The 21685-nt window shown below is 38.5% G+C and overlaps 1 protein-coding gene across 2 annotated transcripts; it reads right to left on the reverse strand.

Annotated features, from left to right (window-relative positions):
* Positions 1-4371: 4371 nt before the first annotated feature.
* matk (megakaryocyte-associated tyrosine kinase) lies at positions 4372-21566 on the reverse strand. 2 transcript variants are annotated; one of them, XM_034699725.1, is made up of 13 exons: positions 21381-21566; positions 20988-21022; positions 18560-18673; positions 18347-18462; positions 17731-17950; positions 14672-14765; positions 14430-14495; positions 12917-13016; positions 12688-12772; positions 10461-10534; positions 10180-10375; positions 9864-9950; positions 4372-7608 (listed from the first exon to the last, which is right to left on the reverse strand). In XM_034699725.1, exons 2-13 carry the CDS (start codon positions 20994-20996, stop codon positions 7381-7383), a joined length of 1389 nt encoding a protein of 462 aa, XP_034555616.1. In that variant the 5' UTR covers positions 20997-21022; positions 21381-21566; the 3' UTR covers positions 4372-7380. The 2 variants fall into 2 exon arrangements, with proteins under 2 accessions (XP_034555616.1, XP_034555624.1); XM_034699733.1 differs by having other exon boundaries at positions 7189-7608; positions 21296-21545.
* Positions 21567-21685: the final 119 nt, after the last annotated feature.

Consider the following 21685-nt stretch of genomic DNA (forward strand, 5'->3'; position numbering starts at 1 on the left):
GAGTGCATTTTGCTGAATTAATTTAGCAGTTTGGTTACAGTTTGGTTACACATGAGATTTAAGTCCTTTAATCCTTGATATATTCTTAAGGTGATAGTAGGCTGACTTTGTAATTGTCTTAATGTGGCTGCTGAAATTAAGATCTGATTCTAAGACTACAGCAAGGTTTCTGGCTTGGTTTGTACATTTTATCTTTGCAGATTGAAGCTGAGCAGTAACCTTCAACCTTTCCTTGGCTCCAAAAACAATCATTTCATTTTTTTCTTTGTTTAACTGAAGAAAGTCATTGATTTGTTCAATACATCTACTCAGTGTTTGTATGGGACTATAATCCCCTGGTGATATGGTGATGTAAATGTGTGTGTCATCTAAGAAGAAGAAACATACTTTATTAATCCCCAGGGGGGAAATACATTTTTTTTCACTCCTGCTGTTTTTTGGTCATGCTACACGCACAGTATACATACAATCATGCACACACATATGCAGTGGACATGCACTTTGGGGGAGATGTCAGAGTGAGGATACTGCCATCAACCAGCGCACCCTGAGCAGTTGGGGGTTCAGCAATGCCCAGGCAAGTGAACCAGCACCTCTCCAGCCACCAGTCCACTTGCCAAACTTCATCCACACTGGGACTCAAACCGGCGACCCTTCGGTTCCCAAGCCAAGTCCCTATGGACTGAGCTACTGCCGCCCCTATCCCTTATCTATATAGCTATGGTCATTTATTTAGTTTTTTCTTATTGTCTGACATAAGGGGAGCATGTAGATGTTGAAAAGCAAAGGCCCCAGAATGGATCCCTGAGGTACTCCACATATCATTTTCATCCGCTCAGATGTGTAGTTACCTATAGACACAAAATAGTCCCAGTCATTTAAATAGGACTTAAGGCAATTTAATACTGCACCAGAGAGTCCCACCCAGTTTTCAAGTCTGTCCAGTAGTATCTTGTAGTCAACCGTGTCAAAAGCAGCACTGAGATCAAGTGATACCAACACTGAAATCACTTCACATCATTTCTATCTGATGCATCTTTGTTTCCAGCACTGCAACTTTCTGAAGGATCTTCTGAAAATCATCCACAGTGAAAGGAGGCATTTTGGTTCTAGATAACTTACCTGCTAACAGGCAATTTGCTAATCAGTAGGCCACGTTCGCAGTTTTGATAAAATGTTGAGATAAGGCAGTAGTTGCTGCTTGTAATCTCTCAGTGAAGAAACAAAATTAAAATTAAAAGAATGCAAGCAGAAGCAGGAGCAAGCAAAGAAGTGTCTGAGCTCCTCAAGAGCAAGGAGCGTTTAACACAGATTATGAAGCAGATTATGTTTTTCAAATAGTGGCAGTATAACTGATCCCTAATCCCCCTCTGTCTGGCTTCCTTCCAAGCTACCCTCATTTAAGTACCAGTATAGGATCCGTATGTTGTGTTTTAGAAAGTGATTCATTGATCCATATGATAAATTAATACTGGAATACTGAATACTCCGCAACGTTGTTGTTAAGAAGTAAAAAATATTATTACAATTGAAAATTGTTTATCAAATATAACAATACATTTACTTAACACCACTGTCATCTTCAGGCTTTTTAAAGTTTTTTTTTCTACGCTTGTTTGTAGGACAACAAACCAAAGCACAAAGCAGAAGTCTTGATGTCTGAGGTGATTAACCTGCTTTTAGGGCCATAGAAAACACCTCATGAACCACTACAGAGATGATACATTTTTCTAGGAAGAGCACCTTATGTCTAATACCGGTATTGGCACATGGAGCCAGACTGCGTCTTTCCCCTTGGCCTTAGACCTTCTGATGTGATCACAATCTACTTAAACTTAACCAACTTAACCACTTAACCCGTTAACAACCAGTTTAGTTCATCCCTACTCACATCGCTGCATCTTTAGAAACAGTCAGGTGCCTGGTTGGCAAAAATCAGAGTGGGAAAAATAATCACAGAAAGGGATCAGAACATTTTCTAGAACAGATTCTTGTGGTGTTGCTTTTTTAACATACATTTCATGGAGCCACAGTGCAGCCAGGGGTGTAGCGAGACTTTTTTGTTTTGTTTTGTAACATAGCAATATGATTATGTGACTGGTTTCATTTTTTATAAGTAAAAGGCAAAGACATCTGAGACTTGACTGAAGGCTAAAATCCTCTAAAAGAAGATGACTTTCAGAAGAGCTGAAGAATCACAATGAGGCTATTTACTGATGTCTGCAGGATGTTAATGTACATTTGAGCAACATGATTTGCAACAAAATGATAAATAAAAGAAATATGAACTATAGATTTAAAGTCAGGATGTCACATCATATGTATTGGAGTTAAATGGCAAAATTAAAAAACAAAATTTAATGTTCCACCACTTATGGACTGCCCTGAAGGTCGGACTTCATCTTTCAACTTTTGAGGAACTACTTAAAGCATACTTAAAGCAACAGCTGACAGGTCTTTGTCTCAGTGTCAAGCCACTGATAAGCTCTTCGTGAGCTATAAGTAGAGACCTAATGAACTCACTGAAGGAGGAATACAAAATGTGGGGTATCGCTAACACAGCTACTCATCTCTTATAAAAAACAAGGGGGGACAAGGCGCTCTCAGTCCAGGGCCCCACAGCTGTGGAACAAACTGCCGGAGGAAATTAGGTTGGCGGACTCTGTGCTCTCTTTTAAATCATTGCTCAAAACGTTCTTTAGTCGGAGAGCATTTCCTGGTTTTATTTGATCAAGGTGTCTTACACAGGGTCCTGCTTTTATTTTGCTTTTATTTTGTTTTTATGTTTTTATGATTTACAAAAAAAAAGAGTTCAGAAGTGTTTGTGGCATATGCACCCCTGCAAGCACTTCTCAGTGGAGCTGAAGGAACAATCATAGGATGTGGTATCCTGTTCTGCAAATGGGTCCATGCTGGATGCCCCTGTGTGTGCTATGTAATACTACAGAAACCTTAATGAAATCATGGCTGAGGAAATATTTAACATTGCTAATACATTTTGCTGCAAGACCATGTGGTGAGATGAAAATTAACTTAAAACATGCCTACTGAGGGTTCCTGCTCCGTGGTTCATCAGTTTCTGAACAGGACTTCAAGTTAGGGATGGGCGATATTATCGGCCGATATTGACTTAACGATGTAATATCGTGAATTATCGGTATCGGGTTTTTATCACCATTGTTTGTTCGGTAGGCTTTAGCAATTCCGAGCCTGCATGAACGCAGCATGGGATGTTTACAGTATAACAACAACAACAACAACAACAACAACAACAACAACAACTCACAAGACGTGGGTTGCTAACCGTGGCTAACAAGCTTGCTCGCCCGATGCATGAGATGTCCGTGGTTTGGAACTATTTCCAAGTGTCACCTACGAATTGTAAATTTGCAATTTGCAATGGCTGCAAAGTGTTGGTTATGCACAAATTTAAATCTAACACATCAAATTTGATCTCCCATCTCAAGAAGAATCTTTCTTGTTTTTATTTGCACTATTTTGAGAGAGCAGGGCGGAGGAGCCCCGTTTATAAATGAATGATTGTGTTATTTGCCAAGTTATGGCCTTTCCTCATTCATTGAACTTGGAATAAAAGAGAACTATGTTTGTTCACTACTCTGGACTGAAGATATGCATCATCCTTGTTTTGATATTATCTGTAGTGTTGTTTGAGGCAAAATGTTTCTCTAAAATCTCAAAGGAATAATAAATATGGCAGTGCCATATTTGCATTTTTTCCATAACTTAAGTTGAAGTTGTTTTCTTATTTTGCACAATGTACATTTGGAAAGCCATGTTGGATTTATGTATGCATCCAGTGGGGCATAACAACACAATTAGGTATAATGTGTTAATTCCACAACAGGAGATATGTTATGTCGTTACCAAACAGTTTTGGTGTAAAGAGTCTGAATATATCGGGTGATATCGGTATTGGATATTAAGAGTTGGACAATATCGGAATATCGGTTATTGGCAGAAAAGCCTATATCGAGCATCCCTACTTCAAGTTAATTTCAATTTTGCAATTAGATATAATACGGCCAACTAAACAGTGTTTAAAAAAGCATATTGAAAAAGTGCAGGAAAATGATGACTGATATGCAAAGAAAAAAAACACATTTTCATTTCATTTTTTTCAGTAGTGCATAGCTCATCCCCCTCCTTACAAACAATAAATCTTTTCTTTTTTTCCTAACATGTGGTTGCCTTGTAAAACCCTGCGCAGAAAATCACTGCTCATCCCATTAGAGGAAAACAAAGCAGATTGAACAAATCGTGAAGGCCCTTTGCTTGCTCTGTGATAACAAGGGATGGAGGATCAAATCTCAATTCAGGGTCGGTCTCCTGGGACAGAGACAAATACCAGGCTTACATCGACTTAAAACAAATGACATCTTTAATTTGGTGTTATGACGTGACAGCAGCCCAAAAAATGTTCATTTTGAACTGAATATGTATTATCCTTATCAGAGAGATGAACCTTCATTGCATTTAAATTAAAAAGCATACATGGAAAATAGTGGTTAAGGTGCTTCAATAAATAGAAAATGTTTAAATAAATGTAACACAATCGTCTGCAGTCAAAAACCTATTTCCCCATAGATTGGGAAATCAGAATACATTTTCTACCTGCCAATACACAAAGAGATCCCGAGAGGACATTGGATAACAAAAAGTCACTCCTATAATCTCAAAATCCAAATGAAGAGGGAGAGAAGTAGAAATAAACGCAGTGTTTTCCATAGATTTAGTCTTACATAACAGATGAAATATGAATGAATCCAATCAAAGCCTCCCCCAAGAATGTTGACCAGCAGGATGACAGTCAAAGTGACAAAAGTTGTTTGAGGATAGCTATCTTAAAAATCTAAATCTAAAAAAATCAAATACATGCCAAAATTAATCTTCAGCTTCTGGTATTCATAAAAGTCAAAGGGCTTCATTGCTGTGGGAAAAACAAACAGTGTGCAGAGAATTTACATTAAATTAACTGTTAAACCCTCCAAATCTTCTCTGTAAATGAGCAAAATGCTTAGAAGTATTTAAGTACAGTCTTTACTCTCTGTATAGAAGCATTAGTATTTAGTATTTTCATATTAAGTCCACGGCACAATGCTGAGCATTAATACTAGGAAACAATCAGACTTAAATCCAAGAAAAGCATTTTTCCCTTTCCTTCCTACTCTTGTTTCCAGCACCGGCAAGAGTTTACAGCAGCCAAGCGGAGTATGTTTGTAGGACGGACTCAGAATACAGTGAAGAGCTCATGCTCTTTGAAACTGAGCCGATTTCATTTTGGGCTTTTGCTGACATGAAATAACTTATTAGCATGATAAAAGTATTGTTGATTTTTTTCTGTTAATGACAAAAAGTATTTCACCAAATTTTACACTTCTGTAGTAACTGTTTGGCTAACAATATTTCAACAGTGTCAACAGATTTCAAAAATACAGTCAATACATTACTGTGTGAGTTAGTTTAACCCTCCTGTCATGTTCATTTCTTAGGGACAGCAATACTGTTCAACTTGATCCAAGGCATATTTAATGACCAAAAGTGTCAGAACCCAAAAAAATCACAATAAACATTTTTTTTATCTCATTATTAACTCCATTACTAACATTTTAAATCAATATTTAGTGCAATGGTGTTCTTAAATCCTCACAGATCATCCTCACTCTTTTTTCATAAAAATTAATGTTAAAACTTTTTTTAATTTGGAAACATTGGAAAGACCTAAATATAAATACAATAGTTTACATGACATAGATTTTTGTTTATTTTATTTGGCATTTTGATTTTTTTTTTTATTTAAATGTAGTGATGCTGATAAATTAACACGAGACACCACTTCTGTCACATGCTGCCCAGGTTTTGATGCTGTATTTAGCTGGTTTGGAAGGCATATATTACCTAAGATGGAAACCGCTAAATACCACTAGCCTTTTATCCACTGTGACATTAGAAATGCTAAATAATACTTTAAACATCTTTTTTTATTTTTTTTTTTTTACTTTAAAAAGGCTCAATTTGACCCACAACATAACAGGAGGGTTAAAAGGCTTGTAAAGGATCTGATATCACATTTAGTCACCTCATTTTAGTCAAAAACTTTTTTTTACTATAAAGAAAAGCCATGTATCTCTGTTCAAAATGATATTGGAAATTCCTGACAGAGCTGTTGTAAGAGATTTAACGGTAACACGTAAGACAGTGAAAGAGCTGCAAACAAAAGGGACGATACAGATCTGTGAGATTAAAAGTGAATATTAATGCCATCTTTTAAATGACAGAGGGATGTTGTCTGAATTTATGTCACTTGTTATACATCAGTACAGTACTGTACTGTAGCTCTCCCTCTCTACTCCTTGAGTACATGCTATGAGTCTCTACACTTGCTTTTGAAAAAGTGATAAAGCAACAAGACAACACAAGAACTTAGGCCTTTTTTGGGGATGCCAATAGCTCAGACATCCCCAAATGTACCTTTTGTGACCTTTCAAAATAAAAGCACCTTTGTTATCAAAGATGGAATTCTAGGTATAAGGCAGAAAACCAGCAAAATGAACGCACAAATTATGATGATGAAAAGTTGTATTTGATCCCAGCACCACGTATCGATCGTCTCGATCGTATCGTATTGTGAGTTCCGCATTTCACATAGCTGTTATGATATTTCTGGACCACAGTGGTCAAAAGATCAATCAACCATTACCATTCAACTGAGGCACTGGGACTAAAGATGATCATAATTGGTCTGATTCAACTTTTGCACTTTGCTGACATCCTTAAATTCATGACTCCAACAATCAAATCTCTTTCCCATGGTCATCACATGATGTCCAGCTACATGATTGCAGGCCTGTCTCGTCCACCAGGTTAAATTGCAAGTTGTCAAAGGCAAATGAGTAGAATAAGGTATAGAACTACACAATCCTAGTGCAGGCCTGTACCTGTATCAACAGAGGTCTTAACCTTTTGGCTGAGTGTGTGTGTGTGTGTGTGTGTGTGTGTGTGTGTGTGTGTGTGTGTGTGTGTGTGTGTGTGTGTGTGTGTGTGTGTGTGTGTGTGTGTGTGTGACCCCAGTAGCTAAAAGCACTGAAGGTGTCAACAATAAGACAGAGATCAGGAGGCAGATTGTAAGAGCGCATTCAGGAAGAAAGGGAAGATACAGGTGTCCTGGGGTTCAGGAAGGGGGGGTATCATTTACTCTGTGTTTTAAAACCACAGTCCACAAATTCTATTGTCTTTAGGTTTATAAGAATATTCCTTTCACTTGGCCATCTTGTGTGGTGCACACCAAACCAAAGATGTTACTAGTGTGTGGAAAGTTGCACTTTATTCCCGCCATTGAGGGTTAAAGAGTCCATGCTAAGATCAACATCCAGATCCACACCTGATCCCCTCTGAACACTCAGACCCGGGGTCAGGGCTGAGTTTATCTGTCTCTCGCTCAAGTTTCTCTCTCAGTTTGTGGAAAGTGGGTCTTCTGCGCGGCTCCTGCTCCCAACAAATCCTCATCAGGGAGTAAACAGCAGGGGGGCAGTCCTCTGGAGCCTCCATGCGATAGCCCCCCTCCACCCTCTCCTTCACCTCGCTCAGTGACTAAATCAGCAGGAGAGATGAGGATCATTGATAGAGTGGAAAGTTTGGTGACATTAGTTTGTTGTGAAATTGGATTATGGATACTGATGGGTTAATTACATGCTTGAAACAAACATTGTTAGCTAAGTTTGTTGAAATAAAAAAACAACCTCAAGCACAACTTCTCGGCCATGTTTGTATTGTTGCCTTTCTTTTAACATACTTTTAACATACTTATCATCCACTCTTTCCCATTGATTATACTTTCTTCCTGCATGCAGTCCAAATCACATATTTTTCTTTTACACAACAGTAGATTCTGCAGCTGCCACAGATATAACAGAACATATTAAATGTTTTTAAGGCAGATAAATAAACAAAGTGTGGACATTTGAACACAGTCTTGCACTCTTTATTTGCTCCCTCTGCCAGCAGAGAACTAATTACCAGGCCCGCATAAATTAGCCTGCGTATGTGTTAAACAGGCTGTAATTAGGATGTAATCATCTTTTAAATGGATGCCACCAGATGAAAGGTGCAAAAGACGAATGCAGGCCTTGAGTGCGGGGCTAATTGTCGGTTCCATTAATGCTGCCTGATCCTCCTGTCCTCAGCGAACCGTCAGCCAAGACACAAATCACCTCAGCAGAGATTACCTGACAGTCTGCTATAACTTCTCGAGCTGCGTTTAAGTAGCCCAGTTTCTGCTTTTCAGACAGTGTCACAATCGGAGTGTCAACATGATCCGGCCTCTTGTGACGTCAAACTCTGTTACAACAGACACCCACCTGATCTGACGTGGACATGTGTGGCAGTTTCCGTTCCTCTCTAAAAGTGGATTAACTAATTACTTAGAACAATACGTTTATTTCTATTCTTCCTATCACAATGTACATGAACAGTGGATATTTTTTTCTCCCTGCTAAACCTCTCTCCACAATGACGCACTCTCATGTCAGTGACCTGAGCTGATTTCCTGCTCAGACACACTAAGTCGTTTCAGAGATGATGGCCCAGTGTTGACTCTGACCACCAGGCCTGGCAGCTCTCCATCGTGCCACCGACTTGAGACATAGATCATGACATGACATGGAAACAAGTTTCGTAACACGCTTGAAACTCGCTTCTTTACGAGAATTGGGACAGTGAGGAGTATTTATCTGATTTAGCTTGCAGATTCTTATCTATGTGTCCTTTTGCAAACCAAGCTTTGACAAAAAAAGGCCACGGTAAATGGATGACTGGAATCTCTTTCTTAAACTTTCTTAAAGACATACGTATAGACTCTGAAGTTTAAATCCTCCCCAGGAGTCAGAATATTACAGACAGAGGACTTATTTAAAGAATGAGTTCAGGAAAAGATGCCTTTTTGCAGTGTTTCTTGAAGTTGAATAAAGAATATATCTGACATTGTTCCAAGTAAATGACATGGTCCAAGAGCTTGGACAACACGGCTGAGGTGCAGCTTCTTCCCTGAGGCTGTGAGACTTATAAACTTTAAGCTGTCCTCTGCACTTTACTCGACTGCCCTTTAACCCAACATGTTGCTCGCTTTTATATCTATTTTGACAGTAGCTTGTTTTTTTATTTTTACAGTTGCTGTGTTCTAAGCTAAGATAACTATCATCATTGTTTTAACAACATTTATTTATCTTATTTATTTCTTGTATCTTTTTAACTTTGACAGACTTTTAATTTTGCTTTCTAATCTTACTTACTCTGATTTTTATTTTATTTTTAAGCATTTTATCTATAAGATAAGATATACTTTATTGGTCCCCCATTGGGGGAAATTCTTTTGTTACAGCAGCGGGACAGGGGTAAACAACAGTGTGCTAACATAGTGAAAAATATATAATAACAATAATAACAGCAATGTTAAAGGTAAAATAGAATAGAATAGAATAGAATAGAATAGAATAGAATAGAATAGAATAATGATTATGTCTTTGATTATTTTACCATTTCTGTTATTTTCTGTCTCCGTGTTCTTTTGTGAAGCACTTTTCGGCTGCATGCTTATATGTATCAAAGGTGCGCTCAGATAAGCTCATGACTGTAACTTATTATTTAACAATAAGACATAATATTGATCTTGATCTGCTGTCTATTTCAGCTCTTGGTGAGAAAAAGCATGTAAGTTCATACCCTAGATGTCAAACTATAGCTTTAGGTCACGTTTTTCTTTAACTTACATGTCAAAGTACCTACTAACACAAATATATGAACACAAACACAGGTTTATCACAACAGTATAATAGTAACAATCTACATACCATCTTTGGGTAAGGTTGACGGCCATAAGAGAAGATCTCCCACAGAAGAACACCATAGCTCCACACATCCGACTTTGTGGAGAATTTCTGCATTGTGGGAGCAAATGTATCCCCATATAAATAAATCAACCTTTATATATGTACAGTATGTATATGTAGATGTGTGTGTGTGTGTGTGTGTGTGTGTGTGTGTGTGTGTGTGTGTGTGTGTGTGTGTGTGTGTGTGTGTGTGTGTGTGTGTGTGTACCAAAAAAGAGCAGAAAATAATATAGAAACCTTAAGTAAAAAAAGAGACACAGCAGGTTTTCAAACTGACCTCCTTCTTCAGAGCCTCAGGGGCGGTCCATTTGACAGGAAGTTTGACATTATCTGAAACCTTTGAGTCCAACTTGGTCAAACCAAAGTCACTGACTTTTGCTACATTGTCATCAGACACCAACACGTTACGAGCTGCCAAGTCTCGGTGCACCAACTTCTTTGATTCCAGATACTCCATTCCCTCACATACATCACTGGAAACACAAAAAACAATTCACAGTTACACTTTCTACTGTAGACTAGTGTTGAACACACAATGTGTATGAAGTTTGAACTCACAGAGCAAAGCGAAGTAGCTGAACTGAGCTTATGACTGAACGTCCTCTAGTCCGAAGGTAATTAACAAGGTTTCCCTGCAAAACACAAACAAATTTATGCTCCAATGAGGTTTTGTTTTAATACTTATCTGATAGTATAACAGGGGTATGAAGAGGTGTCTTTATCTGTATCTGTATTCAGAAAGAAAACTGAAAGGGGGTTGTGGTTGAAATCTAAGGTTTCTTTTTTTTAAGCTATCTTGCAACATGTATCATAAAGATGAGAATAGACACAATCAAATTACAAATCGACATTGAGGGAAGTCATGGTAATTCTGACATTGCTGACACGTGAACTTGTTGCTGTCTATATAAATAACCATGAAATACCACTAGGGTGCCAGTGGATGCTAAGTCAAAATATAATGACAAATGTAATGACTTTACATCTTAAATGGATGAAAACTGGCTGAGATACAAGGTGTAACCAGCTGCCACACCAGGCTTTCATCTGTCAGTGCCTGCCTATGGTAGCACTGTGTACCATTGCCTCTGTCCTCCTCAATGAGACTGAGACTGAGTTCCCCTGAGTGGAAAAGAGAGTTTAAACTAAACTACAACTGGGATTTTAAGTGGGTGAAATGAACACATACAATTAAAAGCTAAAGGTTTTAGAGCTTGATTCTAATGTATATTTTGTGGGAGTTTTAAAGAAATCCACCTGCCAGACTCAAGGCTTTCACTGCCTTACTATTAATGCCTCTTTCCCCAATAGGAAGCAATGATATTTGGCTACATCACTGCCGTCAGCCCACTGCCTGCGTGTAGAGAGACGAGGTCCACAATATCTGGTAAATAACTTCAATAATGTGGACTAAAGTAAACAAGTTTTGAATTGGGCTTTTTTCAATAGAGGAAATGAACACATCCCGCTGAAACAACGTATGTTGCAGAGGTTTAAATGAAATGAATCCTCAGTGAATGATTTGAGCAGAGAGGAGGAGAGGAAGATGAGTGGAGCTGGAGGCTTCAGACGGCACTTGCTGCGTCAATGAAGCTCGTAACATAAAAATGTACTTTCTCTGTTAATTTCCAAATAATAACGAATGGATTTGGATTCAAGAAAATATTTGTATCCATCTCATTATCCATGACTTTCAAAATTCAAATTCGGAAATCGCTGGAAAAATGCTTAACCCTCCTGTTATGTTCACTTCTCTGGAAAAACAATAATGTTCCTGGAATAATTTGACCTGGGGCATATTCAATTATCCAAAAGTGTCAGAACCCCCCAAAAAATCCCAAAGCACTTTTTTTTTAATCTAATTTTCAACTTCATTACTAACCATTTAAATCAAGATTAAGTCCATTTGTGTTCTTTATTTCTCACAGATCATGGTTCAATGAGGATAACTCACTAATTTCTCATTAAAATTAATGTTAAAACTTTTTTAATGTACATTGGAAAGCCCTAAATATAAATATAATAGTTTCACATGACATAGATTTTTAGTTTTTACATTTTGAATTTTGAATTTGACACCTCTTCTGTCACATGCTGCCCAGATTTGTATGCTGTATTTAGCTGGTTTGGAAGGCAGATATTGCCTAAAATAGACTTTAAAAAGGGTCAATTTGACCCGCAACATAACAGGAGGGTTAAGTTACAATAGAAACTGTCGGGCACGTTCTTGGTGTTGTAATGAATTGCAAATTTAACTTAGGGTTAAAAAAGTTATCTTGTAATTAAAAGGTCACCCTAATGTCGTTTTACCATACGTGATGCCCAGCAAACACAATGAGCTCCTGGCTCTTTGCCTAATGTCATTAGCCAGGAGAAGAAGAAGGATTCTGACTTTGTAAATCTGCATTGCCATTATTAGCATACCATTGCATCATTCACCTCATGTAGTGGTGGCAGGTCATTCTGGAATAGTGTTTGTAAAACAGACTGATATAAAACCACAAAACTTGGTCATAAGGCTGTTTTCTTTGTGCAAAATTTGAGGGCACAAACATGAATGCATACACACAGCTCAGAAATAAAACAGGTAAACTTAAAAGTCACATTCTACATACTTACAGGTGATAAAATAACCAATCAAAACCTGAAGTGCTACCACCACTTTAACTCAATATGCATCTTTTATGTTTGAATTTGTGACCTACAAGTTACATACTACATTTGAATTACTTCATCTTGTAATGATAACTGTTTTGTAATTGGACACTTCTGAAAAATCCTGTACCTTAGTCATGAGCTCTGTGACGATATGAAGCCCTTTGTGCAGAATGACGCCCAAAAGGCGCACCAGGTTTTTGTGCTGCAGCTTCCTAGAAAGAGTAAATCTGCATGAAAAACACTAACAGCAGGAAAAACAATTACAAGTTACACAGTATGCCTAATTAAATGATGACTTGCACATGAGGGCAGTTTATTTCTCCTAGTGAGTAAAACAGAGGAAATCTTTCACTCACGTCATAACTGTGGTCTCCTGCAGGAAGGCCTGAGCAGTGACATCACACTTTATAGTCTTTACTGCCACCCTCTGGCCCATGTACTCTCCCTCATAAACAGCTGGGAATAAGAGTCACACATCAGGAACTGGTTGTATTAATGATAATGTATGACTGGAAGACATTTTAATTAAGAGCTGATATATATGAATTATAAGGTGCTGGTGTATTAGAACTTCACTCAGGTAGCAAACAGGCTGCTATGACTCTGAGCCGCATTAGATCAACCAACCAATGATGGATGGATGGATGGATAGAAAAAATAAATGACAAATACGTCATGGTAAGGTATTTTCCACAGAGACAAATTATGAATATTCTAAAAAAATTGGATCAAGTAAACTTGGTATGCTTAATCATATGGTCCAACTTAATCTGGCTCAATGGGTAAGAATATAATGTGGTTTCATTATTTTATATGCTGTAACACTGAGCCCTTCTTTTTTCTTCTTAAAATTATTTTGACCCTTAAACCCTTTTAACATCAGAGGCAGTGGTAGACAGTAACAAAGTACATTTACTTAAGTACTGTACATAAGTAATTTTTTTGAGAACCTGTACTTTACTTGAGCATCGTTTCTTTGGAAAACTTTACTCCACTACATTTCTATCAGTGCTCTCATTACTCACTACTTTTGCTTTGAAGTCAGCTCATGAATTTCCTTCTCTTTTCTGAAATCTGATCTCTAAGACAGTAAAATGTGTTTGTCTAGGTGGTAATGATGGCTATAATTCTCCACCTGAGCACCCATGGTCATATCTTCAGCCCGTGTTAGAGGTTTTTGAAATGAAGAATGATACGTATCGTTTGAAATGTTGTCCCTGTTTCCCACTCTGTCCAAACATACAAAAATTCACTGTCCAACCTGAGAAAGTGTGTTGAGCTACGTAACATTTATTTCATTCCAGATGAACATTTCAAACTAAGTTGCCTGTGCTTAGAGTAACTTAGTTTCTGTTTTTATTCCATGGTATAGTTTTAGAGATTTCAAGTTGTTTTCAAAATAAACATGATGTAACAGAATGTACTTCTATGTATTCTTGACTGCCATCATGATTTGTGAAAATACAACATTTAGGTTTTTTAAGAAGTACTTTGAATACTTCAGTAATTTTTAAAGCAAGTACTTCAGTACTTAACTCAAGTAATAATCTGACAGAGCAACTTTCACTTTTATTGGAGTAATATTTGACCTGGAGGATCTATACTTAGACTTAAGTAATAAAGCTGTGTACTTTGTCCACCACTGATCAGAGGTGACAACCGTCCATGGTCTGAAAGAAAGCCTCTGGAAGAGCCAGGATGGTTAATGGAAATTAAACATACTATATGTTTTTATTTTGAGTGAGAACAATGCTATGATAATGTACTTTTAGTTATGCTAACACGACAAAAAAAAAAAATACTAAATATATTCTGTTATACAAAATAACTTATAAGTTGAGTGTACAATAGCAGGCAGCAAGGACTCACCACCAAACTCCCCCTCTCCAATGTTCTCCCCCAGTGTGAGCTTTGAAATATCGAGCAGCCATCCAGCTGGGAAGACATGAACAGTACTGAACACCTCACACATACCACTTGATCATTTTAACTGTAACATTTGATGGTATAACAATTTTTTTTAAAATCACTCATATCACAAATTTAAACTCCATCATTAAAATACCTGAGAAGCAGTTTATATAGGACTTACATGTGGACATTAAACTTACATTTAGACAGCTCCACCTCTGCTGATTTTGCTCCTTGTTTCTGTTTGGGCTTCAGAAGAGTTGTAGCGATGGAGCCTTTGTGCTTTGAGTAAAACTGCATTGGTAAAAAAACACACTGTGTCACAACATTGTGACATCATTCAGGTAGATGTCTTTATATATCTGTAATATCTGTATTTTATTTTGTTTATCTGTATTTTTTTGGCATACTAATTATCTGCAGTAATCATGTATCTTTATGTAATAAAGGTTTATGACTGAACAGCTTTTATTCTTCATTTCTGGAGCTCTTGAAAGGATGATGAGTTAATTGAAACCAACACTTGAGCCTTCAAAGAACACCTTCACAACTCAGGAAGCTTTTTTTTTTAAGAAAGTGGCTTTACAAAAAAACACTGCAAGAAAAAAATAAGCCTATATTTAGCTTCTAAAGTCACTGGAAAAAAGACAGCAAAGGATGGAAGGATGGATATTCAGCAAATTCAGTGTAACTAAAGTCATCTGTTTGGCGACGCTGTGACTGAGCATTTCTAACCAAACATTAATCTGTAGCTGCCTCTGTTTCCTTGCTGGAGTTAGTCCACTACGCTAACTCGGGCCTTAAGCTGTCTGTGGCTCGCTGATAAGATGTTACTGAACAAGAGCTGGCCATCTCTCCTGAGTCAGTCCCCAAAGCTCACAGCAGCAAAGCTTTCAGTCCACCACTCACACACAACAATACACATACAAACACACACGCAGACAGGCTAAGTACAGATAAACCTTGAAATGGCTGTGCTACACGAGTTTCCTGTTTTGTAGTCCAAAAAAATAACCACAAATAAAAAAAACCCTCAGCCCTTGATGGTGATAATCCAGACGTTCTCACACTAAATGCAGATGAAGACTAATTATAGATGATGAGCAATGATTATTCACATTATGTCACCGTGGCCACCAGACATCATGAGTAAATAATGTCATGACACAGGAGGGAGTAGTGTTTTGTCTGATACAAGTCCCTGGGATCGTGCTGAACATGAAGCCTGCAAGAAGCCATGACAGTTCAGAGATTCGTAAAACACTTTCTTGTTTGTCGGCTTTCCTTTGCAGAGATTTTCAACATAACTCCATTCTGACTGATGAATTATACATTTGAACTGGAGCCACTTATGTGAAAGGGTTTGCAGGCGGATAAGAACAGTGAGCAGCAGACTGCCAAGACATTTGATGCAGGAATTCATGGTCTTCAAACTGAGTCCTAGTCAGAGTTGTGATCCTGCAACTTCTTCTCCAACACCTTCATGATAGTGTTATTCCTGAAGCACAGAAATGTCTGTTTACTTCAGCTCATCGATTTTGAAGAAATATTGTCATCTCTGACCATAAAAGCTGTGACAGCCAGGAACCAAAATTTAAGGCCTCTAAAAGGCACTGCAGACTGCATTCTCGTCTTAAGAGTCTGTCGGCTCAATTACAACAGCGAACAAAATAAACATGTTAGCATCATAGACTGTATATATAATGGACAGCGTCGCTACGCCTTTTCCATTGTACGGTTTTGAAGCCAAAATATCCCGTTCCAGAACACTGACATCTTGTACATTTTCTGTCCCCAGTGTGTGCGCAGTGGGGAATTTGTGTTTCCACGGTAACAAGCTCCACCCTACAGCATACTGTCCCGAGGTCCTACAAAGTTTCTCTCTGTGGCAGCTGTCAATCAAAGCAAACCCGGATGTAAAACCCTGTTTTTTAACCTCTGATAACTAACGAAAAATATTTTTTTCAGAAAAAAGAGGCCTTGAACACTAAACAGTCAAATAATAACTACATATCACCACAGCATAAGGATTTTAGAAACATTCGTACCATGTGTATTTATTTCTTAAAGTTTGACCGCAGCCCCATTCAAATGAATGGGGGAGACTGAGTTTTTGACCTATACTGCAGCCAGCCACTAGGGGGAGCAGTTTTTGTGGCAGCCTCACTTCGAGCCGAGCAAGATGACGTCCATTGTATTTACAGTCTATGGTTAGCATTGATATCATATGCATGTTGGCACTATGACGTTGACATTTCCCTATGTTTTAATTGTCTTGTAACCATTTAGATAGTTTTTTTTCCTGCACAAACTCCTGACAAGTTTTTAGAAAAACTGTATTGACTCATTACATTGAAATTTAATTCATCTTTACAATACTGACTCTCATAGCCGGACCAGGAATTGATAAATAAAGCTAATTTGGGAATGGTCATTTTTATAACATGTTCTATATCAAGCTTCAGAAGTGCATCAAGCAGCCATTTATCACAAATGAGGAAGGAGGTAGCCACTCTGCCTTTGTGGAGGGAGTTTGGTATTTGGAGGTGCTCTATCCATGCGTGTTGGGCTACCAACTTCCTCTGTTGCTTATGATATCTGAAATGTGGCTTATTATTATTTTATTTCAGCTCTCTTTAGTTGTTTGTAATGCCTTAAACGGCTGACGGGGGGAACATGTCAGAGGAAGTGATTTACAACATGCTGCAGGAGAGCAGTCTCCTACATTTTTCATGGCACAGTGAGTGATGCGTTCGTTAAAAAAAACAGGATCAAATTATTGTTAAAAAATACTCCTTGGACATGTTTGTTTTGTGCAAGATCAGCAAAGACATAAGGCTTGCCATTTTTTTCACAGGGGGCGCCAAAACCGATAAAAACTAAAAGTTCCTCACAGGAGCTTTAAGTTATGTGTAAATTAAGTCAAGCCATGTTTTGCCTCACATATAGAAGAATCACTCCAGTGCCACAAGTTGAAGCATTTTATTAACAAAATAAGTTTTCTTTCATAGTTGAAGTGTTGCTGGAGTTCAACCTCTTTCTGTCATAGCACCTTGAACGCACCTCTTAATGCGAGAAAAGGAAGCTCAGGTTATCTGTTAAATGACAGCGGCTTATTCAGTAATGCAAGCCTATATTTTGTTTTGGGGTAAAATATGTGTTATTCTCTTCACTGTAATCTGAAAGATCAGCAGGAATGTTGTGCTTCTTGTAGCAAGATTTGTCCTTACAACACGGGATCAAACCAGGAGCCACTTACCTCTATCATGTCGATGAGGTTGTAAAAATACTGGGTGTTGTCTATGGTCAACTTGTTGTCCTGATAAATAACCCGGTAGTGGACGACCTTTCCTGAGACAGTGACACACAGGACATAGTCGCCGGGATGGCGGATGGACTCTCGAACCAGGAAAAGACCGTCCTCAGCTGGCTGCAGCTTACACACCGCATCTGGACCGGAGATCTTCCCGTGAAACCAGCTGTTGAAAGACAGCACAGGGTCAAACACGCATATAAACTATGTTGATGACTCGCATTGCACAATCAAAAATATACACTATTAAAACAGAGATCCAAAATGTCCCAAATATTACACGGGCAGGACGTGAAAACATGTGAGTTCCTTTACACACCAAACATAGGAAATGGGTTGACCCTGTGATGATGTTGTTTGTGTGCAGATCACACAGCAGCCTACACTGTGTGGTCACAAGATGTGTTGTTGAGTTTGACCAAAGCAACAGCTAAAAATAGAAACTGGTGTGCCTCCACGTCACAGTGACAGAAAACTGGTGCACCCTACTGATGCAGGGAAAAATGACTCCCAGTCGAGAACAGAGGTCAATAAAAAAGTGCAAAATTCAGAGGAGACATACGGCATGAGACTGAGGCTGGGGTCCACACGCAGAGCCTCTCTCTCACGCACATTTGTGGAGTTTATGAGCCCCTCCTCTCCTGTAGAGTTATGTTTAGCCTGGTAACATCCCTTCTTCTGGGGGAGAGAAATAAGAGTTGAGTGTCTTGTGGTGGGAAAATTCTGCAACACTATAATCAAACACTTTGTAGCTCATTTTTTTATATGACAGTACCGTGCTGGTGTCAACAATAGTAAGGATATCTCTTTTGTGATATGCTAGTTCCCCAGGCTTTGGTTTCCTGTGGTCACCTTTGGCTACACACTGAGTACCAGCAGCCCAGCTCATCTGCAGCACAGGAGGAAATGAGAGAGGCAAGAACACTGTGACTGAAATAGCAGTTTTAATAAGTTTTGGTTAACAACATATTAACCATAAAGATGATTCAAAAATGTTTATAGCAGGGCTAGTTTGTAGTATTTTTAGAAGCAAGTACCTGTTACCAGTCACGTAATGGAGTTGTTTAGCTATACTTTGTACACCACTGACGTTTACCAGTGTAGGTATCAGTCTAAGATACTGCCTAAAATGCAATGTCAGTGACTATAAAGGGGACTGCTGCTATGATAATAAATGCCCCAAAAGTAATAATTTAAGACGAGTGTAAGAAAAATATGCCAGCAGGTGTAAGCATAAAGGTGTAAGCATAAAGGGAAATGCGAGTCAAAGCTAGCACTGTGTTTTCCTAAAAACACCAATAGATATTTAAGATGGGCACATTTATAAATGATTGGCTGAAAGGAAGTAACTTAAAGCTGCTGTCGGTAGTCAAAGAGTAAACATCTGTTCAGAGAGAGGGACTTCGGATATCAACACTATCCCTCCCAACCAGATTTCCTCTTAGCCCCACAACCAAGCGGCAACCTCTGGTCTAAAAATATGAGTCCAATGCGGAAGTGTTAAAAACTGCAGTTCATCGAGGCTGGCTCCGGGAGTACCGGAAACCACATACACACCAATTCAAAGAAGCTGATCTTTACAGCAGAAATAAACATGTTCACAGCCTGGTACAAAACACAAGTGTAGTCTTGATAGCTCATTTCTCGATCGGCACACACTGTACAGGGGGTGATTTTTTTTTCTAACGTAGAAGTTTCGAAGATATTAGGATTATGAGTCTTCCAGTGAGATCACAGCTGACTTGATTGACAGGCGGGAACACTGTAGCTGTTGGCTAGGAAGCTCAAACTCCGCCGCTTTACGTCTCAATCGCTCAACAGCAGCAATATGGCTGCCGCCACCGATTGGCCTCAAAACAGCGCTTCAGAAACAGATGGGTGATGTCACGGATACTACGTCCACATTTTATACAGTCTACGCCCACAACACAGATCGGCATGTGCAGTCATGATAGTGCAAGCAATCGGAGGACGTAGTAGGGGCTGCCCCTTAACCAATCAGGACAGAGTATTGGAGATTAGCTATGATTGGTCCGTCATAATGGGATCGAGGGAAATAATAACATTGCTTGATACAAAGGCACTAGAAAACACAGAGATTTCGCAATAGTCTCAAATTACTCCACTTACTGATGAGTTCTGATGGGCATTATGAACTTTTTATCCATACCCAGCAGAAAAAACGTTACCTTTTTTACACCATTCCTACCAACAGCAGCTTTAAGTGATTCGGTAACACACAAATCATTGAGACTGTTTAAATTTAATTTACACCTGTCACAAATCTGCATTTCAAAGCTGAACAGCCAGATCTCACTCTATGGAGTTTATATCAAACTTATATAATATGATTGTCATGATTGAGTTTAGACTTCAGTTTTCTATGTAATCTCATGGAGTCTTTACAAGGCACAATATGTTAATGACCTTCGTTTATCCCTTTACACTGATAGGAATTAACCCTCCCGTTACCCTCAAATTTACTAACATTTACTAACAATATCTTTTATCCAGCAATTTAAACCTCCAGAAACTGATTGTTCCCCAGGTTTATGTGTCAGGTACTTTATGTCTCTTTGTCGACTACCTAAATAGCCCTTTACATAAAATATATTTTAAGCCTAAACACAATTTAAAGCATTTAGAAGGACTTTATTTGTAAAACAGAACATCAAACTACTGTGAGTTTGTCATGCTCTCGTCGGCCCTGCCTTGTTTCTATGTTATCAAAACGTATGACACAGGACACATCACTGAATGTCTTTAGAGACATGGTGGCATGAAATATTATATCTTAATATAAAGGTTGGTGGTTCAATCCCAACTCCTGCAGTCACATGCGGAAGTGTCCTTGGTTATATGACCTCAATATCATCTAAAACAACCAAAACAAATGTGTTTAAAATGTTGATATATCTTATGTTATATACAGCTAAATCAGTCTGGGGTCAAATTGACCCCAAGGAACACTGATGCGTAATTTCTTTTATAGGAAATTGGAACATATCAACGTTTTAATTTTACTTTTTCCCAGTTGTCCCCATTAAATTCGGAAAAGTCATGAAATATGAAGCTAAAAAAATGAAGTCATTCATTCATTTAGAGACGTTAAACATTGAATGGGGTCCCATTGACTCCAAGGATAATAGGAGGGTTAAAAGTAAACTGCTTAATTGGTTGCACACGTCCGCTGTACACCTTACCTCTGCCATCAGCAGGGCTGGGCGGTGGGACGATTCTGTGCGAGACAGAAGCAAAACATGTCTTGAAACCACGTAAATGAATTAGCCCGCAAAACTGCGAGTACACTGCTAATTAAAGATGCTTCGGCTGACAAAGAGCTGCGGCTGCTGTCAAGGAAAAACAACAATGGTAATACAGAAATACAACACAGCGATGATGTTAGCGGGTATGTAGAGAGCTTTTTGCATGGCTGCTCCTGTCGCATAAATTAAAAGTAAAATGACACCTTGTGCCTTCTACTCTCTGCTCAACATAAATGTTTCAGTACCTGCAGTTTCTATATACCGATGCGGACAGTCCTTTCCCTTTCAGGACAGCCGGGTCAGATAAGAACAATTAGAAAAGAAACACACCTCGAGCTGCTGCCGCCGCGCTGTCTTTGTTTCTCTCTGGGGTGATTCCTAGTGTGAAATGTAATCATCATCAAACCAAAAAGCAGGAATTGATTCTGGAGCTATTCATGCCCCAGACATGCTCTGTAGCTGTGGTGACTCTGACAGCTCACTTCCTCAATATTTAGGAAATTGCGCTTCATATTTCATGAGGCGACGTATGACGTGACGCTGCGAGTGATTTCTCCTCCTGTATTTTTTAATACTATTTTTTAAACGGATTTTAAATTTTGCAGGGATGCAGACAGAGTATCACAGAAGACAAA

The sequence above is a fragment of the Notolabrus celidotus genome, chromosome 2 (assembly GCF_009762535.1).
Source record: "Notolabrus celidotus isolate fNotCel1 chromosome 2, fNotCel1.pri, whole genome shotgun sequence".
NCBI lineage: Eukaryota > Metazoa > Chordata > Actinopteri > Labriformes > Labridae > Notolabrus > Notolabrus celidotus.